At 39.5% G+C, this 24,590-nt stretch overlaps 1 protein-coding gene across 5 annotated transcripts in view; it reads right to left on the bottom strand.

The window, feature by feature from the left end:
- ARHGEF10 (Rho guanine nucleotide exchange factor 10) overlaps positions 1-24,590 on the bottom strand; it is a 112,202-nt gene that overhangs the window by 69,203 nt on the left and 18,409 nt on the right. For 4 of the 5 annotated variants that reach the window (XM_032104586.1, XM_032104587.1, XM_032104590.1 and 1 more), the window contains 7 exons: positions 11,811-11,981; positions 9,626-9,916; positions 8,648-8,711; positions 7,368-7,447; positions 6,209-6,265; positions 3,493-3,656; positions 554-670 (listed from right to left, as the gene is read on the bottom strand). In XM_032104586.1, coding sequence (XP_031960477.1) covers positions 554-670; positions 3,493-3,656; positions 6,209-6,265; positions 7,368-7,447; positions 8,648-8,711; positions 9,626-9,916; positions 11,811-11,981 — 944 coding nt within the window. The remainder of the gene's footprint in view (positions 1-553; positions 671-3,492; positions 3,657-6,208; positions 6,266-7,367; positions 7,448-8,647; positions 8,712-9,625; positions 9,917-11,810; positions 11,982-24,590) is intronic. The other variant, XM_032104591.1, reaches the window with a different exon arrangement.

The raw sequence follows: 24,590 nt of genomic DNA, 5'->3' as shown, positions 1-24,590 counted from the left end.
TCTTCTTTCCCAAAATGTCACCACAACAAAAAATCCCCACTACTGTCAGAACACAAACAAAGCTGTCTTGCTGCAATCAGGGAATTTCTGGGTTTGAGACTGAAGCTTTTAGCAAAAACCCAGTCTTTTCATACAGGCTCCATTTGGAATGGAGAGCAGGGAGATTCCCAATTTGATCCTGTGTGGCTGGAGGGCCAGGGCCAGGGCCAGGCCAGCCCCATGGAGCCAAGGTCTCAGAGAGGCACAAGGGTTGCACACCTGGTTCATGCTCTGGGATAAGGGCACCAGTCAGCAGGGAAAGACAATGCCCTATCTCGTTTTCTGAGACTGTTAACATTAAAAGTAAGCATGAGAAAAGGACCTTGACCAAGTATTTTTAAGACTATAGCAATATGATAGTATTTAAGACTTCATAATAAAAATTCAGCACATTTGGAATTCATTTCATACAAATGATTGTCTACTTTTTCAAGCTGTTATTAAAAGACAACATTGTCTGTGTTGGAAAAGCAATTATTTAAATGTAGCTAGTTACAAAAATCAACTACACTACCTTCAGCTCATGTTTTTGCTTTAGTTGCTGAAACTCTACTGCTCCCACAGTGTTTGACATCAAATCTTTCATCTTTTTTTCATAATGCTCCTTTAAACGCGTTAGGTCATGAGAAAGCTACAGTGTATAAAAAGACACAATCTTTTCAAAAAGCTGTAATGAAAACTTCATGCTAAAGCACTCACATAAATCATGCACATTGCCCCATCTATCTACTGATACAAAGACAACTGAGGGAAGACTATCACTGAGAGAAGCTCCAGTCTGAGGAAGGGACCATCGCTCCTGGGCACTGCTGAACTCGCCCAGGTGCTTTTCTGTGAAGACAGGGGCAAAGCCACTTAGACTAAGGTAACTACATTGTTATATATATCTTAATTATACTGTGCCTATCTCTTAAAATCCACATGGAAAAAATACATCAGCTTTAACCATAAGCATTATTCACTGGAGCACAAACCCTAGTCTGTATTTCAGACTATCCTTCAAAACAGTGAATCAGAAGAAAACTCAGAGACTGAAGAACCTGCAGATATTGCTGGCAACTGAGAACAAGGAAATTGACAGGGCAGTGAGTCAGGTAAGAAGACACTAACAGGATTCATGGTCTTTTAATTTCCACATGCATCATAGCCTCATTGTATGAACTTGGGTGTAACCATCTCGTACATGAATATATTCATTTGCAAGGCAAGGAAACTATCACAGAGAAAGGAATGCTCTGGAATACTAATTACCATTTGTTAAACGTTTTGACAAAGATAGATAAAAGAGGTTAAAATGCTACCAGGAAAGAAAAAAAAAGGAAAATATTTGGTGTGCCCTGTAATAGAAGTCCAGTGGAAAACCCCTCAGCTTGATATCAACAGTTACTCGGCAAGAGATCAAAGCCTCAGGAAAGAGAAGGCCTACTGAGTTGAAAACAAAGGGACAGGCCCAGCATGTAGCTCCACTAGGCTGGGCCAGGATGCAATTACCTCTAACATGATGATTCTGGCATTACAGCAGTATAATGAAGAATAGCATCTGGTTCACAGACTAGAAATATTTAACAGCACAAAAACCTTCTCTTCTTAAAATAAATTAGTAAATAAATAGAATAACAGAATAATAAGAATCATAATGAAAAAGTGACTTTGAGGGAAGTCATACTAGCACTTAAAATTAAAAATCCCACCTCCAACCTTGCCATACTTTTCAACTAACACTAAAATTAAAAGTAGGGCAAGTCCCTCACAGGCTCTGAAAGGCTACAGGGCAATGTGCTGGGCATATACTGTAATATCCATCACAAGACCTGAGGAGAAGTGAGAGTTAGTGCAAGGAATGGATACACAGAAAACGTATATAAAGAAGAGTAGTGCCTGCCCATGTCAAAGTGCCAGCGCAGGGAGGGCTGGGGTTGGTTTTTTGTGTTGGTTTTTTTTGTTGTTTTCTTGGTTGTTTGTTGTGGGGTTTTTGCAGCAATCCTAAAGTTTGTCTTTCCTCATTCTCTGCCAAAACCCTTCCCTAATTTCCCGATTTCTCCATCTCCCAGCAACCCATCCAGGTGCAGGAGTCTCTCTGACTTTTCCATCCACCAGCTTAAGTGTTCCTCACCTCCTCATTACCATCCTCACAAGGCAATCCCCAAAACCTTTTGTCAAAGGCCTGAAAAAACCATCTGCAGGGCAGTACCCAAGGGCACACACCTCTCCTGTCATCACTCCTCAGTCTCTTGCTCAGACACTCTGTGCCTGATCCTGGTACAATCACATTCAACCACTGCCAACAGTTTTCCATGACAGATCAAAAAAAAAACCCAAACAAACAGCTGCAACAGCTTAAGATTGTTCTAGTCAGAACAAAACCAAGAAAAAACAGAGGAAAAAGTACAGATTTGGGTGGGCTCAAGTCTTGCAGTTAATTGCTTACTCCCTGATTTCCAAAGGACAGGCAACAAGGACGGAGGTGGGGGGAGAGCAGATAACACATAACGCAGGGAAACACAGACAGCAAGGCTTTTATTCTCATCAAGATAAGAAACCTGCAAAATGAAAATAAGGGTCCTATGAAATAACACCCTGTCTGCAACCCCTGCACATTCCAGCCATGGGGTGCTGAGGCAGTTCACAACACACAGCTGCCAAGTGGCTCTTGGGGGCCTGTCCCTAGTCAGCACACACTGGGGAGCCTCTCACAAAGAGGGTACACGGTGGTAGAAGGAGAGGAGCCAAGGCAACAAGAATGCAAGGGCCCAGGACTTCTCTCCCTGTGCAGTGGGAGAGATGCAGTGAGGACAGGCACCTGTGTCACCTGTGTCTTCCAGCCTCCTGCAGAAGAGATGGAGCCAAAGGTACCAGACCTGAGAAGTGTCACAGATGGATCACTTTAATCACGCCACCTCTCTTCTCTCCTAACAGGTAGAATTCTCTTTGATTACAAAAATTGTTTACTTTCAGAAGTTTTTTAAGCTCAGTCACTTTCAAACGACCAAAATGATGCAGATCTAAGACAAAAAGCTACGGAACACTGGTGAAGAGTTTTGTGACTTTCGAGCACCTAAAGATCCCAAACCTTCAATTCTTGTCAGGCTTGCCCTCATTTATTCGTCACATTATTTTCCACACTTATTTACCACTTATACTAATTCAGCAACTGCAAAAGAAGAGAAGGTGAGGAACTGCCCACAAGCAAAAATAATCTCATTTTTAATTTCATTTTTATCCAATTTGAGTTTTTTCTTTTTTGTAATAAGCTTCCATTTAATATTTTCACCTCTTCTTTTCCCTGTTACATTTAGTTGTGTACTGTCGCTTCCACACTGATTCACATCTCCTTTAAAAAGATGCTGTTGGCATTTGAAACTGAATTGAGGAAAAAAAGAAATATGGGTGAGAAACGCAAGTGTTGGAAACCAGGATAACCTCAATGACTGAGCAGCACTGCAGGATACATACATGTCTCTTGTGGTTGCCTCGCAAAAAGGAGCTGGGAATTCCATTTTTACACTCAGAATCACTCTGCTCTTCATAGCTTTCAAACTCACTTGAGCTCCACCCATATTCCAGTGAGCTGTTTCCACCATCATCACCATTTTCAACATCATCATAAATCATTTCCTCTGCAAGAATTAAACCAAAATAAATAAAGCTACACTGAAATTTGTGTTTGTTTGAACACCAAAAACTTGCTCAGGATATGCTATAAAGAATTGTACAGACTTTTGTAGGCACATTAAAAATTCTGAATTAAATACAATATTCAAATAGCCAAAGTGGGTTGTCTTTGCTGAAATAGAGCAATAAAAAAGGACAGTGCTATGGGTACACACCACGATCCTTTGAAAAACATGCACTACTCAAATGACACTGTCGTGTTGTCCAAATCCTACAACAAGTTTTAGAACTTCAGAGGAAGTTTGAACTGTAGCTATGAACACATCTGCACTGAGAAGCATCATGCCTCCATTTGTAAGCTTGCCATTTGTCCCTAGGGACATCAGTGCAAATGACAAATGCTAAAACATTGCAAGAATCAACCAAAAATGTCACTACTTCAAGCAGAACAGATCAGACCAAAGTAGCAAGAAAGGCGTTACACAATGGTATTTTATGACTCATCACCACCAGTCACTGGAAGTCTCCCACATTTGGCAGTTACCTTGGTCATAATTTGCTCTAAAAACTTGAGGTTGTTCAAGTGTTGAACTTCTCAAGATCTAACCTTTTCAAGTCTATATTGCAAAGGCTAGCCAAAGTACCTCCTGTTAAAGACACAGGTCTTTCCATTGGCACAGATGTCAAGAACATAAAACTGACTCAAAACAAAATGGAAAATTTAGAGCCAATTGCTTATCAGGAAACAGGAATGCACTCTACCTGCAGCATCATTTGTCATTACAAGTAGAAAAGTGTGGACATTTCTGCCAGGAATCACTATTGTCAGAGGTTAGGATGCAGCATTTACAACTGTCTCCTATTAAATTCAGGAAACAGAAGCTGTGCTTTTAAGATTGAAGTTTCATTTAAACAGAGAAAAAATACGTACTCAAAAGAAAAGCTGACGTGTTACAAATCCATCTAAACCCTGGATTTTAATATTAACATTAATTAAATTTTTTATAATTAACACAGCAGATTCTATACTAATCTGGAAGATTCAGATTTTTTTTAAAAATTTTAAATCCCTATGCATCTCAAGACTGTCCTTAAAATATTGTTATTGAAGAAGACATCTTAGTGGTAATCTAGCACAATGAATACTTTAAAAGAACCATCATAGTAAGTCAAAATAAATCAAGATTCATGCAAGTCTAACTCCTGTGCTGTCAGTATTGGGGCAGGATTTACGCCATGACTGCGTGAAAAAAAACCTTTTTTTGGAATAGTTGTGTCTCCCTAACAAAAATATACAAATAATAAATACCAAGATCATGAATGTAGGAAGATGAAACTTCCCTTACTACCTATCTACTCATAATTTTTCAATGTCTTTGGGGACAAAATGAAAGTCAAAATTTTAATCAATGTCTTATGGGTTAAGCTAAAGATTCTGACCAATATGCTCAGCAGAGCTCTGCTCCATATCCCATATCCCACCCAGTTCAGCCACGTGGGCTTGGTGTACATGTTTCCTGACTGATCAGCAACAGCACAAAGATGTCCCTGCTCAAAGTAGCACAGTCCACTGAGGGCACTTCCAGTAATATAAGCATTCAAGTCATGAATGTAACACGGTACTTTCCAATAATAACTGAAAAAATCAGTAATAATTTGTAAAACACCTTGCCTGAACACTACTAAGGACAAGAAATGAAACTGTTACAGCTTTAAAGATTAATGTGGTTTCCACAAAAGAAAGCTTAAGTGTTTTCTTGATTCATTAACAATTTCAGTATCAAACACCTACACCCTCTGAGAACCATGACAAGTAAGATGCTGCATTCCCAGTAAGCCAATCCACTCAAAACACAAAATCAGTCAGTAGCAACTGATCTTTAAGCAGACTTCACTATACCCAAAAACTGCAAAACAAATCTGAGCAAGAACTCGATGAAATAAGCTTCTTGAGCCCTAACTCCATCATTCCCAGCAAAGGTAAAATCTTGACTCCAGAAAATACTTTGAGATCTATTCTGCCCCCTCCAAACATGGTCTCAACCATGAGGAGTGGACTACTTCAAAGCTGAAATAAAACACTTCTGTGGAGTCACAATCAAGATGGCAAACAGCCACCCTGGACCATCTCTTCCATCTACCAAGCACTTACAAATTGAAGGGGACTTTCAAGGAAGGAGCTTCTCTCTACAACCATGACAATGATACATTATCATACATCATCTAACTATTTAAAACACCCTTTTCCTAACTACCTTGCCTTGTTCAGGGCACTACAGCTACAACACCCAACACTATAATTCTCTAATATGCAGAATACACAAGCATTTGGAACAGTATCTATAAAACAAAACAGAATTCAACTTCTGAGAAGTGTAGGAGACCTGCTGAGATAAAGTCTTTTAAGTGTTAGTTTAATTCTGAACTTTCTAAGACCTACCAATTATTGATACAATTCCATTTACATATATTTTAGGTACTTAATGAACATATCTGTTCAATATACATTCAAATAATTCCATTTTACATTGCTTTCAACATTACAAAGACCTCAAACCTGGTTCAGAGTCTGAATCTTCTCTTGGCACATCATCGTAAATTACCTCATCCGGGTCTAAAACCAAGACAGAAAAAAACCAAATTAGAAACTTCCTAAAATTTGAATGGGACCAAGTGTTTGAGAGACACTTGGACAAAGCCCTTAACATGCCTTTAGCTTTTGGTCAGCCCTGAAACGATCAGGCAGTTGAAATGCTGTAGGTCCTCTCCAACTGAAATACTGTATTTTATTTTAAAGAATTTTGGTTATATTGGCATATATGAATACAATGGAGATATGACTCACCCTCCACTAGCGTTTTGCTTGCACATCTAATCTTTCCATTAATGCAATAATGCACAAAGCAGTATATGGTATTTGTGAAATTCCAGAGTTTTATCTGCATTGCTTATGATGACCTTTGCTAGCCTGAGAACAAAAATCCACTTCAACAGCCAGCATTTCTCCCTCCTTTTCACAGAAGTATGGAATGTTCTGTGCCTGTCGAAGGCTGCTCATTGCCTTACTAAATGCCTGTAGGAAAGCTGCAACTGACTTTTTAAAAAGAACCAAAATTAATAATGTAATGTTCATCATAGTACATATTAAGAGGCAGAATGATGATGCAAATTCTTCAGTCACTTCACAAAATATGTAAGATGAACCTCCAGCCCAGTGGAGGACATAACCTGTCCTCAAATCACACAGTCTCTGCTCTGGTTTAAAATGCAGCTGCCAGCCAAGAATCAACAGCACACACCAAGACAAAGTGGCAACTCCTTCCTTTCCATCTCCTCCAAGTACTTATTTAACAACTACTGCACAAGAAGAGCAATTTCAAATACAGTTGCAGATCAGACTCTGAACTGGAGCTTATTTCCACTGCACATGCACTGATGGAGCCAAATGACTTCCAAAAAACAGTTACAAATGATTCCACAGATTCCAAAAGCTGGAAAAGTGAATGTTACCTTTATTCTGAAATACAATTTTATGACACTGTTGAATGTTCTAACTGGTACAGCTTGGTTCTGGAACCTATCTGAAAACATACAGTAAAAGTGAACATGGACATTCCTATAAAATCTGCTTGTGCACATAGATACGCACATCTGCTGATCACAACTTAAAACTGACCGCCTCCTACAGTTGTACTTCAGGGCCCACTGATACTTACTTTCCATCCATGCTGTATTTGCAGGATCTGCAACCCATTTGGCCAGGGCATCGTCCTCTCTCTTGGTCTGGTTATCTTCACTTGAAAAAAATGGCCATAAAATAAAAGAAGTAAAAGTTACACCACAATGTTTTTAAACATCCATGAAGACTAGACAATAAATGTATTTCTTTTCTTCTAGTCTCCACTCCAAGGCTGCTGATTACTCAAAAATGTTGCTTCAGTGCATACTTGGGTGATGAATAACCTATTCTATTTCATAGTTTGAAGATTTGAGTCAGAAAATTGAAAACACTTTCTTTACAATCTTAAAAAACACTTTGCTTTTGAGTTCATCTACCAGAACACAGGAAATTTTCTCAGAAAACAGTGAACTGAGAGTTTCTTTTTCATGGTAAATAGGACTAAAGCCATTCTGGGCTGCATCAGGAGCCATCAGGCAAAGCTGCTACCCTCCTCCACTTGGTGCCAGTGAGGCTGAACCTGTAGCAGCATGTCCAGTTTTGGCTTCCCAACACTCCCCTGATAGAGAGCTGTGGAGAAATTGAAGCAATCTCTAGGGAGATGCAGAGAAACTGAAGTCAGGGACTAAAGCACATGGTTCACAAGGAAGGAGATAAAAGACATGGAGATTATTTAGTCTGGTGAAAAGGATATTATGGGGTGATCCAAGAGCAGCTACAACTATCCACAAGAGAACTACAGAGGTGATGGAATCAGGGTTATTTGTTGGTTTGGGTTTGTTTGCGGGGGTGTGGCACCCTTTTTTTTTTTTAATGCCAGACAAAGGGGGAATGGTCAACAGACTGGCCACTGGAAGATTTGGGTAGGAATTTTGGGGGGTGTAGGGAGGGGAAGGGGGGACGGAAGGCAGTACAGCAGGGAAGACTGCCTGCGGAAGCTGCAGCATCTCCATCCTTGGAGGGTTTCAAGGCTCAGCCAGCAAGGCCATGGTTGATCTGATGGAGTATTGGCAGTGGTCATGCTGAAAGCAGCAGGCTAGACAAGATCTCCAGCAATCTGTTGCAGCTGACACTGCCATCATTCTATAAAAATTCAACCCAGTGTCTTCAAAAATGTCATGCACAGTTACACACACAAGAACCCCAACTAGTGCTGATTTTAGTACACAACCAGAATTACAGGGCTAAGAAAATGAAAAAAAACAAACCAACAAACATGGAAGCATTACACAAGGAGAATAAAATACTTATTAAATGCAAGCTTTCTTAGGAATTAAGGTTTTACAAATCATTAAAATATGCTGAACTGGAAATCACCTATTTTGAGGGTCCTCCAAGTTTACAGAATTATAATGGCATTCTTCGGTTGCTGACTGTGTACCTGCCAAGTAGAAAACAAAAAAGAAAATGCTTGGAATATCATATTAGTTTGGTTCAAATGGCACATTTTAGCATAAGAAATTGATTTTACTAGTTCAGCGCTAAAGAATAATCTCCCTCTTTGCAATAGTTTTATTCTTACACGTGTCTAAAAAAATTTAGAAGTTACTTCACACCATGAATTTTTGAAAATTAAGTAATTCAAAGACACAGCCATTTGTCAGAAGAGCTGTTAAGAGGAAATTACAATGTCTGATGCATTTAATTCTATCTCTCAAACATATATTCCTCTACAGGTAATAAGGACCACACAAATATTTACTTTTTCTTGACAGTATTCCTAATAGTGGTAAAAAGCAAAGGCTGAAATAAAGGCTGGAATTACAGAAGAATTTGTGCCTAGATACAGAAAAGTATACTCAAAATACAAAAAAGAAAAGGCAGGATATGGGGAGCTTTCTTTCCCTACTCTCTTGACATTAAGCTGTCAGCTTTGTAAACTCTGAGTACAAAATGGATCTCCCATTTCTGTAATAATCCATAGTTATTTCCCTTTCTAGCTTCCTTTTCTGCCTTAAAATTGCACTAAAAGACAAAGAATTCATCAAATCATCAAGGGAAAAATCCCACAGCAACTCTAAATCCACAAGAATTGGAAAATAAACAAACAGAAATGCATATAGAAAAGGCAAAAGAGGAACTTTGCCAGGACCTAGAAAAATCAATAAAAGATATGAGAAAAAACCATTTGGCTTGAACACTGAACTCTGGATCTGGAAATTATTTCATTATGTTAAAAAAGGAATTAGCATTAACCATTCCCACACTCATCCAGGGTGAGTGCTATACAGGAAAGGTACCTGAGGTTAAACAAGGATTCCCCTTCAAATAAAGTAAGGTGTGTAAATACAGTACCTTCTTCATCTACAGAAACACTGCGTATGATGACAGGACTGGAGTATGCTGGCAGTATCAAAGGTAAGTTGGATGGCACAGCATATCCACAAGGGACAGGAACAGAATATCCACCAGACAAGTTTGGACTTGCACATTCATCTTGAGGACTTGGTTCTGGTGATGAGGATGGATCCTTGTCTTGGATTGGGGAAATATTTATGACTGAGTAGGGATTTACTTTGGCCGGAGTGGCTTCTGCAGCAGGTTCTGATGTTTGCGGCTTCTCACTGTTTTCTAAATTATCAGCTCCTTTAGTTGAAAAATTAAACAAAAATATACAGTTTTACTTTTCATACCTGTTCAAGCTGCTCTAATAGCTCTTTGCAAGTATGCTAAACACTGACCGGCTCTTTACTATACAAGTTGCTTATAACCTATGACTCAAAATTCTTCTCCTTATGCCTACCCCTAAAATATTTCTTGTGTTTTTGTCTGGGCTCACTGGAAGGACATTCCTCAAAGAGCAGTCCTGAAAATGCTCTGTTAAGAAAAGGGGGAAGAAAATAACTTGACAAGTTTTCCTCTTTGAAAATGTATTGTTTCCTTTCATGCAAAGTTCCCAGTATTTTTTGAGACGAGCTGAGGTACAGCAGAACCACAGGCCCCTCTGAAGTGAACTGCAGAACTGCATCCCAAGTGATCAAATGATTTTGAGCTGTAAGCACAACTCCACAAAAGGGTGAGTGAGCAACAGATGCTCAGGGAAAGATGGTGTTTAAGTTCCAGGCTGTCAAACTGCACAGTACCTGAAGAGTTATCTATCCTTAATTGCCATAAGCACAGTGAGTCTGCTTACCAAAGGAAATTGGATCTAAGTAAGGAAAATCAGCTGTTAGCAACTTGAGCAGAATATAGCAATTTCCAGACTACACCTCACCACTGGGAACATCTGCATATGTCATAAAAAAATATTTCAATATTTAGCAACACTTCTGTTCATGAACAAAATTCATACATTCAAACTCCACTTAGTTTTATGCACATCTCAAGCTCAGTAACTAGCAAGTTTAGCTGTGGAGCAGCTTATCTCAAGCCATCAATGCGCCTTAAGACCAGCAAGGGTATAAAGTTTCCCTGTAGCAAGACACTCAGACTATGTCCAATCCATTGGTTCGGATGTCACACTTGAATGGGCATTTAACATCACAGGAATTACACACAATGGTCACTTGCCCTGTCAGATCTACCATGACTGTAACTGGCAGGAATATTCAAAACACTCGCATGGTATTTCCATATGTGAGAGACTGAACTATGACTCAAAACAAATTGACCATTTTTGGAGGTTCCTGGGTGCTTTGCTAAGGCCAGGTGTGCAAGCCTGCAAAGGGAAGGTGGTGAGTTTTTGGGTGTGTAATGACAAACCTCTGCATAAGACGGAGGGGGTGAACTTATCACCACCAGAGGCTACAAACTGGGCTCTGAGGCTGGTAAGAGGCAGACCTTGTGGAGACAGGATTGTGCCTTTTATCACACCAAATTGCCCTCCCTTACACACATGCCCTCCTCCCAGGGAAGGTCCCATTCACACACAGGCTTACTGACACGAGAGGCAGCTGCCTTAGAAGAGGTCATAAACTATCAATGACTCCTGAAGTGCCCCCAGACTGATTCCTGAGGCCTTCCACCAGAGAACTGCACATGATCAAAAGACAGTGTAATACTTCCCCCCCACAGAGGACATGCTTGGGCACTCCCACCTGAACCTGAGAACGTATTAACCCACTGGACTTTGTATTTTGTGGGCTTTTTCCCCCCACCTCCGGACAGATCGAGACCTTCAATCATCACTTCAATTAAGTCTCATCGCAGATCTATGGGTGGCAATTATGTATCTCCCTACTCTTACCCTATCTCTCTCTTTCTTTCTTTTTTTTCCCTTTTACGTTTTCTTGAGTGGTATTTTTATGCTTTCATATTGCCTTATTACTATAGATAATAACGATAACAGCTATGCATCTGCCTTCCATTGCCACCAAACTGCTCCAAAATAAACCCAGCATGTGTGTATTTACAAACACCAATCATTCAGTCATGGAAAACTCTTGTTAAAGTACTTTTATTGCATGGACAAGAAAAGGCATCCTTTGATGAGTCTTGACTATTTAGCCCAGTGGAGGTGCAGACCAACAGGCTGACTTACCTGCAGCACCAGCCTCTGGGTGCTCTATGTTATTTCCAGGAGCGGGAATAGGTGGCACAAGGGCTTGCCTGTCTGCTTCTGGTATCTCATCTCCACTATCAAAGTCAAACTGTTCTCCCTCGTCCTCCTCTTCATCATTCAGACCTGTGGCTTTCGGTCCATGCTCTAGAACTGGGTAAAAAGACATACCTTTGGTTGTTTGCTCTTAATAATGATTTCATGGGACCAGCAAATGCTCCACATTACAAATGAAGCTTATACAATGAACCCTTACATTCTGAGGTGACTGGCACAGAAGAAAAGTTCATTGATGTGTTGATAACCTCATGCAGTTTTCAATAAATCCTTTAGTGTAAACAAGGACATTACTTGGAAAGAAATTAACAAAGGATAATGCAAATACCCTTGCTTTTGTCATAATGAGCCAAAAGTTTTTAGGAAAACACGTAAAAAGCCAACTTTTAAATGAGAAAACTTCACAGATGAATTTATTTGCACAGGGACTTTGCAAATTTATAACTTCAAGTCATTTTTCCTTTCTATTCTTTCCTAACAGTGTCCAAATATCAGTGACAATAACTTAGTTCACACACTCCATTAGAGACCAGCAGATTGGTTTTCCTACTCCAATCTGAGACAGTTTTAAACCAAAGACCTCATGCAACATGCCATCAGCCCTATTACCACACACAAGTGAATTCTGATGAAGGTAGGGTGGGGTACCTTTGAGGCAGTAATGGCTGAAATAACAACACCCTAATATGGATAGGAAGGGTGGGTTTGGGGTTTTTTTGTCTTTGCTTGCAAAGATGCTGTAGCACAGATTTGGCACTGTACGTGAGGTGGGGGAAAGGGAGCAGGAAAAATACACGGCAGTTTCCCTCCATGCTAGTGGGGAAAACCCATGAAGACTTAAACCCCCTCCTGTACATATTGCACAAAACTATATTCTAAAATAGATAAAGATGTAAACACACAAGTATGTTATAAAAATTTACCTGAATATGATAAGGTCCCCCCCTCCCCCTCCTCAGGTAACACAAAATGAAAAATAAAGTCTTGCAATGACAACTGGATATGCAGCACCATGATGATATTATCAGCTATCCTACCATCCAGGACACATTTTTTATTTTTATGATAAAACCCACAACACCCCGAAGCTCTAGACTGCTTAGATTGTCATGGTAATCAGCATTCCTGCCAAGGCTTCTGTTTCTTCAGGCAGGCTGAGCCAGCATATTTTACCACAGCCACAAATAACAAGATCTTTCATGCAGCCTCTCTGCAGGAGAAAAAGTGAACTAATTGCAAGAATAGTAAGGAACAAAAAAAACAGGTTATCCTGCATTTATTGTCATGGGTTATGGCTGAGGCAGCAGGACATTTAATTTCATTTTGATTAATTCCTTTTAAAAATTCTTCTGTATGAAGTCGGGCTTCTCATTTTTCCTTTGTCCACTAGCAATTCTTATTTTCCTGAAAGATGCAAGAAATTCTTCAGAGCTCTTCCAAGTGATTAAAGACAAACATGGCATTCTTCCTGATTTAGCATCCATCTGACTAAATTGCAATACTTATTGCTTGACTGTGTAATGGGGAAAAGAAACAAAAGGGGGGGAAGATGTCTTCTCAACTTGAGTGAAAAAAAAATTGGATGTGTCACCTATTTTTTGTTTCTGTTATGGCTGTTAACACTGCCCTGCTTTATTCATTTAAAAACTTTTACTTTGTATCATAAACAAGGAACAGAACCTGATAAATGGGCACTACAGCTTGGAAAGATCCTGTAATCACATCACTGATGGAACAGCAGGTTAAGATTACAAAAAGACACAAAAAAAGAAAGATTACATGTCTGTCAAAAAGGCAGACAGGACACAAACAAATATCCTCCGTTCAGAAAGCTTTAAAACTATATTTCAGCTTTGCATCACTTTTACATTTGTTTCATTCTGCAGGCATAAACTTTAGCCTTTTAAATTTACAGATACCTTCCATCCCATATTTAATAAGAATATTCTCCTTTTAAGCTTTTAATATCAAGGGCATACTATTTCAATTGGAAAAAGTATTTTAACAACAAAAATAAAATAAAAGGAAGATGGGGGCTTTTTGCTCCAACTTAAGAGCTGATCAGAACTGCAGATAAATACAAATTATGTCATACAAAAAAAGAAAAATTCCTGTTTTGAAAATACCTACTTTTTCCACAGTTCTTTGTGTTATGTCACAACAACACACAGACAAAAGCTCTTTTTAAGTGCTACAATTAGGAAGACAGACAGCAGTTAGGCCCAGGGTGAATCTGGCTACTAAATACCACCACAGATCTTGCAAAGTTTCATGCTCATGAAGAAAGCCCGAGTTCCTCCTACCCTCTATCTGCAAATCAAAAGGATCAAGCCAAAAAGTGCATGAGGCAATGGTTCTTGCAGAAAAAAAAAAGGGGGGGAAGAGGGGGAGCATGGTGGGTGGGTGGGTGTGTGAGGAGGGGATTTTCAAGGCACCCTCCCTTGCAAAAAACACACAGAGGACAGCTTTTTTTTTTTTTTTTTTCCTTAATTTTAAAATGTACTATATTTTTTTTTCTGAAGTAATAATCACACAATGCTTAGCATGACAGAATCTGTCTGGAATTACTTCAAATAATTAAATTAGTTACTAAAAATCCAATTTGCCCTTTCACCACTACTCACATCCTTAGCTTTATGTGTGCCAGCCAGAGGAATGAGAATACAATAATTGATTAAACTTTTTCATCTTAGGGCAATACCACTCTGAAAGCTCTGTAAATGCTTCAGGGAAATTCTCACATTTCTAAAAATTTCTATTTGGAGTTTTCAAGACTGAAAAAAGTCTGATATAATGGAAAAATTGTCTTCAAGTTAAATTAAGTATGAAAGTGCTAATTTAGAATCAGAAAAAGGAATACATGTTCTCATAACTGTGCACAGCACACAGATTTATGACTTTTTTTCTGTGCTTTTTTAGCCAGTGAAATGACATTTCTTAAGTTTACTTCAAAAACAAGCTCACTTAGGCTGTGTTTACAGAGACCTGCTGGGGCACAAGCAAATTTAAAAAATGTTTGGTTGCTCTGCCAATTGCAAAGCATTCTTGGCACCATCTGCTTTCCCATCCATTACCCTCAAATTATTTATAGTTCAGTGTAATACAGCTAAGGAGTTAAAAGAGTGATATTAATTTTAAAGCCCAGATTAAGTCAGTGAAGCTTCATTAATAGTTTTCTTAAACAGTTTATTTTAGTGGCACAGAAATAAGATAAAATAGCTCTGCACTTCTATTAAGTGTACTTTGAACACACCGGAAATAATAAAAGCCCCCCAAAAGTCTGTCCTCCCCCTGCAATCTCGTAAATGCATGATGACCCAAAACTGAGTTTCTTCTATGAAAAACCATGATAAAGGAAGAGTGAAATAGAAGCCCAAGCACAAACAGTTCAGCAGTCTGGGGCACAGTAACAATAAACTTGGAAGCCCTGGACATAAACAGGCATGCTGCCACCAAGAAATATGAATACTTTGTGTTTTAAGGTTTGAAAAATATTTTTAGAAATGAAAGGCTTCTGTATAATTAGGAATGTCATCTTTGCAATCAGTTGTACTCATTTTTTTTTTAAAGTTCACAGGCTATTATGGAACAAAAAGTGGAAATGCATCCATTATACTTAGAAGACTCAATAAACATTTTTAGTCACTTCTACCATATGACCAATGAAGGAAATAAGTGTACAATGCTGTGAATGACATATATCTAATTATTATTTAGTGAAAAAATATGGGTACAATTGAACCTAAAACAGACTGGCAGGAGTTGCCTGCTCTTAATCCAACATGCAGTTTTAAAACATTTATCTTTTTTACTCATGTATTTTGGATTGCAACAAGACACTTAGGACTGCAAAGACCTACCTTTTTTTCAAATGAATTCCCCAAATGTTTCAACTTTCTACAAATAGTTGAGTGTCTTGAAATACACAAAACCTTTTAGTAAAAAAAAAATTTTTAAATGTTACTATCCCAGAATATTTTTAGGTATTATAAAATTTGCTAACTTACACAGGTTACAAGTCAAAACAAACTGCCAGACATAGCAATCTAAATGCTTATTATTTATCCTTGATACATTCCAGAGATTTCTCTGATGAGATACACTTCCCTTTACAGACCTGTACTTCTAGACAATTATAATCTGCCGAGCTCCTTGTGGAAGTGTACTGTAGAAATAAGTATTGAAAGCATGCAGACACTAAGAAATGACTGAATTTTTAAAGTTACCATTATTTTTAGTAAAACTAACCATGTGGGGCCAAACACACCCTGCTGACTGTGCTCCAGGATAAATGGGCTCTCAAGTTGCTCATTTATCATTTCCGATGAAATTTCTGAAATTAGCAGAGGCTTGGTGTTTGTCAGGATGGTGAACCTTGTGCTAGGAAACACTCATGCCTGCAGAAGCTTCCTGATTTGGCCAACTTGTAAATCTTTGTAAAATAACAGTTGCCTCATATTCAGCAGGAATTTGCAGACAGGTTTCAAGAAACTCTGTTGCCACTGGACAGCCTCTTGTTTCTCTTAGCTTGAAAGCACTGCTTAGGTTGCATTCCCACAGCTAGAAAGCAACATGGTATTTTCAACCCACTCTCCCACTTGTGACCACTAGTTCTTCAGTTCCAGGAAAGAAAACTGCAGTTAAATATTCTTTCATGCTGGTACTGAGCTGACACATCACTCTTCTGCCCTTCCTCAAAGGACACCTGCACCAGCACCTGCGCAGAGGGAGCGCTCAGGGGCAGGGCAGGAGGGACCCTGCAGGAGAAAGGCTGACCTTCACCAGCAAGTGCTTCTGCAAACACTGCCCTTCACTGACACTTCCCAGTCACGCATGACATCCACCAGCATACCACTGGCATCCATAAATCACCTCTTCGCACAGTCACACAGGTGGAAAGCATCTATGTTGCTGGGGGAAAATATACACCTAGGACAAAACTGTGTATGCAAAACCACGAGTGTGCACTCCCTCCCATGGGAAGCGGATCAGAGCCAAGGACTTTCATTCCCATTGCACTCTCAGTTGTGCTAAGCTGGCACTGCAGGGAACCCATGTTCCTGTGGTACAAGCACACTGCTAATTACACACAGCTTGCACGCACATCCAAAGCGAGAGCACAATGTCAGCATTACCAGTCTCTGTAGAAACAGTTACCAAAAAACCCCAACCAAACTAAACAGTATACATTCATGCAAAAAGTGTTTCCAGTGATGGAAACAAAAGCAAAACCAGATGAATTAACAGGCTTTTCCTGCAAATAAATAACAAAGAAAAAAGTACAAATGCCTCTTTAGTATTTTGCAAATACACACATTACATACTAATTATGTTGTTAGGCATGCACAACAGATATTATTCTTCTGGATAAAAAAACAAATTCAAAACCAGAGTCGGAAGAGTAATGAATCTGCCTGCTCAAGTTTCAGAGAGACTGCTAACAACAGCATGCCTAATACAAAAAAAATTGCATTCCTTGAAATAAAGCCCAGGTCTGTGGATGTTAGGAAAGATTTACAAATAGCAAAAAGATTCTGAACTTTAAAAACTACTCACAGCACTAAAATTTAATTCTTATTAAGTGAAATTTAGAAGAACTGAGTTGCAAAAAATCAGAAGTCTAAAATAAAAGCATTAAAACATGAACCAGGCTGTCCAGAGAAAAGCAGGAACAACACCAGCAGACTTGCACTCCTTTTTAATGCCTCGAGGTACTTTTCAGTACTGACTACCCTATAGGCAGAAAGGCAGCTAAGTAAAATCAGTGTTTTGTGGCCATTTAGTTTAATTACTCCTCACACTGGTGGCACTGGTATTGTCTGCCACCACCAGAAACACAGACCAAGCCTGGTCCTGAGGATGTCTCTTTCACCTCAGCACCATATTAGCACATTCTGACATTAGAATTTCACCAAGAAATTCTGCTGGTGCTGTAAGGAAAGCCTAGTCAGATGTTATTTGGAATTCTGCATAAATACATGAGAGATCACTCTCTATGGTGAAAAACATCTATCCATATTAAAGGCTACTAGCTTTCCATCAGTATTTAAGGAATATGAATACACTTGACCCTTAGTACCCCTGAGGTCACCCGTCTGCATTGGTATAAATGCCAGCAGGCACCTGAGCTGAGGTACAACACGTCTGCTGGTGAGCTCAGTGCTGGTGGCAGCTGTGCAGCCAGGCTCGGCCTCAGCTACTGCGCACACGAACCGCTGAACTCACCTACGACATGCTGCCAAATGGACAACCCACACCGGGAATAGGAAAACCAGAGAGCTTTAATAAAACAGAAATCAAACAGCAGAAGACTATGATGTCATTGAGAAAATGAAATATCCAGCTCTGGCAGTGCAAGGACAGAGCATGTTGGCTAACCATAGGTTACAAATGACATACTAAGGAAAAACAGAAAAAAAATCTAGAAAATGTAGTTTTGACCATGTAGTCAACATATTTATGAAAAAATAACAATTTTTAAGGAAATTCCCACCAGTGAGAGCAGTCTGGCTTGTTATTTACTTCTACACTTCTTTTTTCTATCAGTTATCAACTATTGATATCTAGTTTTCCAAATAATTACTTTTACTTTGAAGCAATTGCTGTTTAATGGTTTGAGGTATACGCATTTCTCTAATACAGTCTGTTTAATTCCAATTAGCAATATAAAACTGCTGTATCATCTGGCAATACCTTGGACCAAAAGCTCTTTAAAAGTAATTGGGAACTCTATGAAGCAGAAGGCAGCCAGACACACCCTGGAGACCTAAAACAGGAAGCATGGGATTCCACTTCTACAGAAAGAAAACATACAGCTTGGGTGCATAAACTGACTATCATACTAAAGAAAAGCTGAAAGCTAACCAGAGCAAAAGTTTGGGTTTTTAGGTCTTCGATCATTCTAGCAACATCTTTCTACCAGGCTGACACATTCTGGTTAAGAAGTTAGCAAACGATTTTACTTCATTTTTGGATCATGTTTTTTCCTCCACCTTGCCAGCAATTGTACATACTTCCTAGACTGAACCTTCAAATGACTTGGCAAAGGGATGCCTAAATCCTGGATCACTGTTGTTCTGTCTGTCCAGGCTGAACAACCCTTTGTCTAGCAATGTCAAAACTCAAGCACTGGCTGGCACCCCGCAAAAGCACCACTTAGAACACCTAAAGGCATCTGACTTCCAACAGATGCTGACACAGAGCTGTTCATACACTCAGCCCACCTCCATAGCAACAGCCCAGGCAGGGATCATAAGATGCATGCAGCTCCAGGAATCCAGTTGTCCTTTTGGACACACTGCCAAAGGTTTCTTTTTCCCAACAATTATAACTCCATCTAACACTCCAAGAATGGAGTGCAACCTGTTCACACATTTAAAAATAACTAAGATTTAATTATTTGTTTCTTCCACTTGATGAATTCTGGACAAAGAAACAAACTAGGTATTACATTTTACAGCAATTTACTGTATCTTTTACTAAAAAAGAAAAATGTATAAACTAGAATAGGATGGTTATGTCCCGTAAATCCAGGACAATACTGGAAATATTCTGGATTTCAGCTGGCTTCTCACTTCCTCATTTCTTTGGTTACCCCTTTGCCCAGCCTAAAGAGAACTATTCAGATAGATTGATTTGTGAACTAAGCATAATATATCAAAAATATGACAAATCCATTACCCCAGCAACTAATGAGGAGGGAGTTTTAAAGCATCCCCTTTCTTAGTATTTAATTATTGTTTGAACACATCTTGATCCTATTTGCCCTACCACAGTAAGGTCCTGTTTTAGCTCAAAAAAAACCCCTGTGGAATTCAAACAAACTCATGAAAACAGTAATTCTTACATCACGGAACTCTCAAAAATCCTGTTTTACAGTACCCTTTTAACACACCTTGTACCAGAAATTCTATCACCTTAGTGGATACTGGGCAACAATGGTGTTTCCTTGGGACCTTTCAGTTCAACAGCCTCAGAGCCCTTTTCACTGCCTCCTTTCATTAGCCATGGAGAGGGAAGGAAGCTCTGCCTTGGCTGCAAGACTGGTCGAAGAAAACCACTGATGCCATGAAGATTTTTGCCTTTTCTTTTATACCCCTGTTATATCTTTTTTTACAACTTCTGTATTCTTAGTGCTTTTTGCCTACATTCTTGGACTTGTTTGTCAAGCTGAGAGACTAAACATTTTAGAAGCTTTGTAGTTAGACATCAGTGTGCCCCAGACCCCAAAATCCTCTCCAGAACACATTCTGTAAACTAAGATAGAACCATCCAGGGGAAGGCTCCTTGGGGAGGGGGGCTCACTCAAGCCTCTCATTGGGGAATTTTTGATAGATATGCTAATTAGTAAAACCTATAATGTTATACCAGATCTTTTGGGTGTGCATTTTGGTGCATTTGACCTGGACGTGTGCACCTAAGGATCCTTAAAATAAATCCCAAGGTAAAATCCCTTTTCCCCTTCTATCTGCGTTTGACTCTTGATTTTAAGACCAGGAAAAGGCATCACCGCCACAAACAAACATCACTATTCAGACCTTCAGCCAGCCCACATGGAAGTCAGGAAGGAATTTCTTCCCATATAAAGCACCTTGTGTCATAGGTTAGCAAGCATAGTCCTGGAAGGGATGTCCTTGCTAAGGGGTGCTTACAGTTTCCTCTGGGAACTGATAGAACCTATCAGCTGGCCAGTTTGAATATGGACAATTCTCTAAGCCACTTAAAGTTGTGATCACCTCTGTTATCCACATTTAAGAATAGGCAAACTCCCCCTCCAAGCTCTCTCTCGTTTCCGGCGCTGGCACAGGTGGCTGCGGGCCCCGTGTGGGGGCCAGCGGGCCCGGCCAGGCCCTGCCTGGGCCAGGCCGGGCCGGGCCACGGCCATCCTGAAGCCGATGGACCTGTTCCAGCCGTGGAACCCCCCCCACTGCCTTGCCGTGGGCAGCCGGAGCGGCTCGGCTCTCCCCCCTCTCCACTGCGATAAGCAACATTCAACATTCCAGCTGCAAAGCTGCAAGGCCTGGGTGAGATTAACCCTTTTACTGCTGTGAAGAGCTGAAAACCTGAGGGAAGAGAAAGAGGAGATGCTTAAAGCTGAAATTCTGTTGTGAAGCTATGATATATCAGAGTATCCCGTTGTAATTTCATGAAGATATGGGGGGGTGGAGTGTTCAACTCGTAAGCAAAAGCACCTGCGCTGAGATAGGCAGATGCTGACGCAGCTGTAATTTCATGAGAAGTTTGGACAGGGAGAGATGGAAGCGATGAGGATTTTTGCTCCATATGGGAAAGGAGAAACCTCAGTTCCTAGAGATGCTCCCAGAGATAGTCCTAACAATGAAGATGAGGAAGACCCTTTGCTCCCAGGGAAGGAGAAGGGCCTCTGTTTTTGTTTCTGAACGGCTCAACCTTAAAATTGTACCCCAAAAAACTTCAAGAGTGGACCCTCAAAAGCAGTTGTGGGAAAAGCTGCAAGTCGGGGGAAGGGACTCACATGCAGGCAGAGAGACTCCTCTTCCTAAATGGACTGAACAATATTTGGAAGTGGGCGGCTGTCTCGTTGTGATAATGTTTTCATAGCATGAGGAAGAAGAGACTTCTCTTCCTAAATGGACTGAACAAGGTTATTACGGAAGTGATAAACAGACTGAACATCTGAAGGGTTGTCTTTTCACATTGTCAGTGGGAGAAGGGAGGAAGGTGGGGGGAGGAGGAGAGTTCTGAAGGTGTGGTATAATTTTTTTTCTTCTTTTAGGTCTGTTAATAAACTTCTTTATATTCTTTCAAGTTTGGTGCCTGCTTTGCATTTCTCCTAATTCTTATCTCACAGAAGATAAACAGTAATGAGTCTTTTGGACCAAACCACTACACCTTGTTAAGAATTTGTTTTGTGTATTTGGTTTCCATGGCCAGGTTTTGGTAGTGCAGGGGCTACAGTGGTGGCTACTGTGAAAAGCTGCCAGAAGCTTCCCCCATGTCCAGCAGAGCCAATGCCAGCCGGATCTGAGAGAGCTGCTGTGGGAAAATGAGCTGCATCTCAGCAAGACCCCATACAGCTGGCAAGTGTTCTTCTCATGCAAATACAAGTGGGTCACCATCTGATATAGATGGGGAAACAGCAATGCCAGCCAAAGTAAATTCTACTTCCCTTTGTGATACAGGAGACTGCTAAGATCCTCTGGACAAACTACACTTAACCAATTCACTGCTCCCAGGGCAGCACCTGCATTTCCCTCTGTCCCTCCCTGCCAACATACAGAATGGGGAAATACAGAGACTGGGTGTAGATACAAAAATGCTGCTAGCAAGGATTTTCTTGCTATTTTCTAAGCCCGTGAGAGACTTTTCGCTCTCACAGAAGAGGTGGCAGAGTTATGTAAACAACCAAACACCTGCAGCCTTGAAATGTCTTGTTTATAGTACAGTAGAAAAGTATTTTGACAATGTTTTAGGATTTTAGCCCATCACCCCCAAGGGGTGGCTGATCCTTTGTCCAATTAGACTACGAAGAGAAAAGTCTATAAAAGAGTTTGTAAAATAATTAAATAGATCAAACTTGCTGCACAATTCCTGCCTGCTGGATCTTCTCTCCTCCTCCCTACGGCTGTGGGACATGGTAATATACCCTAGGGTTGCAGTAATAACTGGGAAGTCACGCATCAGTGTTGACATCCCCATGGGCACAGGAGCACAGGCATCTCTCCTTCCAGCCCCTTGAGAAACTTCTACCAACATAAGGTTATCCAGAAACTATCATTCTTTCACCTAAACAAAGTTATTGAACTCAACAACAGACTATTTAACAGTCAGACATATTCTTGCAACAACCCTTCTTTGACCTACTAAATCATCTTCTGTATTCATTTTAATGGAAATATGACAAGGCTGGGAAGATGATTTCAACGAGGAAGAAAAAAGAAAATCTACACATAAGGTTGGAAGAGTCTTCTCCCAAAAATGTTTAACAAGTATGTTTTCCTCAGATTGCTAGGCATAGTTTCAGTTCCTCCATGTAGGAAAAGCAAGCAGCACCTAACAAATGTGTCATTCAAAAATTTATACACTTTATTTATTACAATGCAGACAAGCTTTTATCTGTGCTCATGCACAAGATAAAAGAATTATAACAATTTATTAAAAAAGTGAATCTTTCTGTAAACTCTAGAGTAGATTCATTACAGAGGTTTTAGGCATGGTTAGTGAATATTTATTGTGTTCAGTGAAACAGAAGTAAAGAACTCCAAAAATAAAAAAAAAACCCTCCATTTTTGCCAGCAATTTATCCCAGCCAGCTAATGATAGATACAAGTCCTAAAAAGGCAAAAGAAGCATAGAAAAAAAATAACTCACCCTCTTCTTACATGTTGGCTCACTGAAATTAAAACTTCAGAGCTTAGTTTCAACTGCTCATTGGAAGAATATCCAAAAATCAGTACAAATTCCTTTACAATTGTTGGGGGTTTTTTAAGCAATCAACAGTAGTTACCACCACAACCAATGATCAAGTTTTGCTGCAATCTCCTGAAAGGCCTTTATCTCATCATCATCTACTCTTTCTGATTAAGAAGTCCGGGCCTTGTCCCTGCACAGAGATAGCAAGTAAAGTCAAGTCACCTTAAAGACCAGCTGAGTCAACAGAAAAAAAACCCAACAAAACAACTACATCTTATTATTCAGAAGGAAAACACCAAATACGCGCCAAAGAATGAAGTCACCTACCAAGAAAACAATAACAGTAACATAATTTAACATGTTCTAAACAACTAGCAAAGTTTTTACCATTTTTCTTCAAAATAAAATGAGATATAATTATATCTATGTACATTGTGTTTTCTTTGTGGCTGCTAAAACCAGAAATAAGCCATTTATTCATCTATTTATTTCCTTTCTATTTTTTGTTTTTCCCAACACTTAAATATACTTGGCTAGAAGAAAAAATACATCATCCACAAATGGTTTTTGCAAAGGGAATTTTCTTGTTAGTCTTCATTACACAGCTTGTCTGAATTGTCACATAAAATAATTGATCCTTACCTTAAACAATGCATTTTCCTTCATTTACTGAGAGAAATGTGACCTTCAGAAATAAATAAATTGTTCTGTTACAGATGGGATGTCAGACACCAGCAAGCTATTGCCAGTTTCAAAAACAAGGAGCTATTCATAACTACAATTCATATTCTGTTCTCATTCTTCTGAAATCTTGGCTCCCTTTTTGCAATCATTTGTAACTGTCTGTATGCTGAAAATAGATACCTAACAATATCGTTTAGTCCAAGACCAACTCCTTTCATATCTGCAGTTTAATTTAAACAATGTCTTATTTTCCCAATCACAGTAAATAAATACAATCATAGGGTCTTCTACAGTCTTTATTTTCAGAAACTAAATCATAAAACATGCAAGTGTTTCCCTTGCCGGTATTTAAAAAGCCCAATTTAACCACCTCTTGTCTCAGTCAAAAAATAAGCTTTTTAGAACTGTTAAAACACAAATAAACTACGAAATTTTGCACTAAATAGTGGAAAAGGTAACTAAATAATCTGAAAGAAATACATATAGGACACAGAATAAAAAGCAGCTCCCACAGCAGAGAAATACAGTCATCTCTGCAGCAAAACACAGCAGCAGTCCAGCAGCTCCTTACTAGAGCTAATAAAAATTCTTTTATTTGTTGGTGGGGTTTTTGTTTGGTTTCAGGTTTTT

Source organism: Corvus moneduloides, chromosome 3, assembly GCF_009650955.1.
Source record: "Corvus moneduloides isolate bCorMon1 chromosome 3, bCorMon1.pri, whole genome shotgun sequence".
Classification (NCBI taxonomy): Eukaryota; Metazoa; Chordata; class Aves; order Passeriformes; family Corvidae; genus Corvus; species Corvus moneduloides.
Note: the sequence above shows the minus strand (reverse complement) of the source record. Positions and strands in the feature narration are given on the sequence as shown.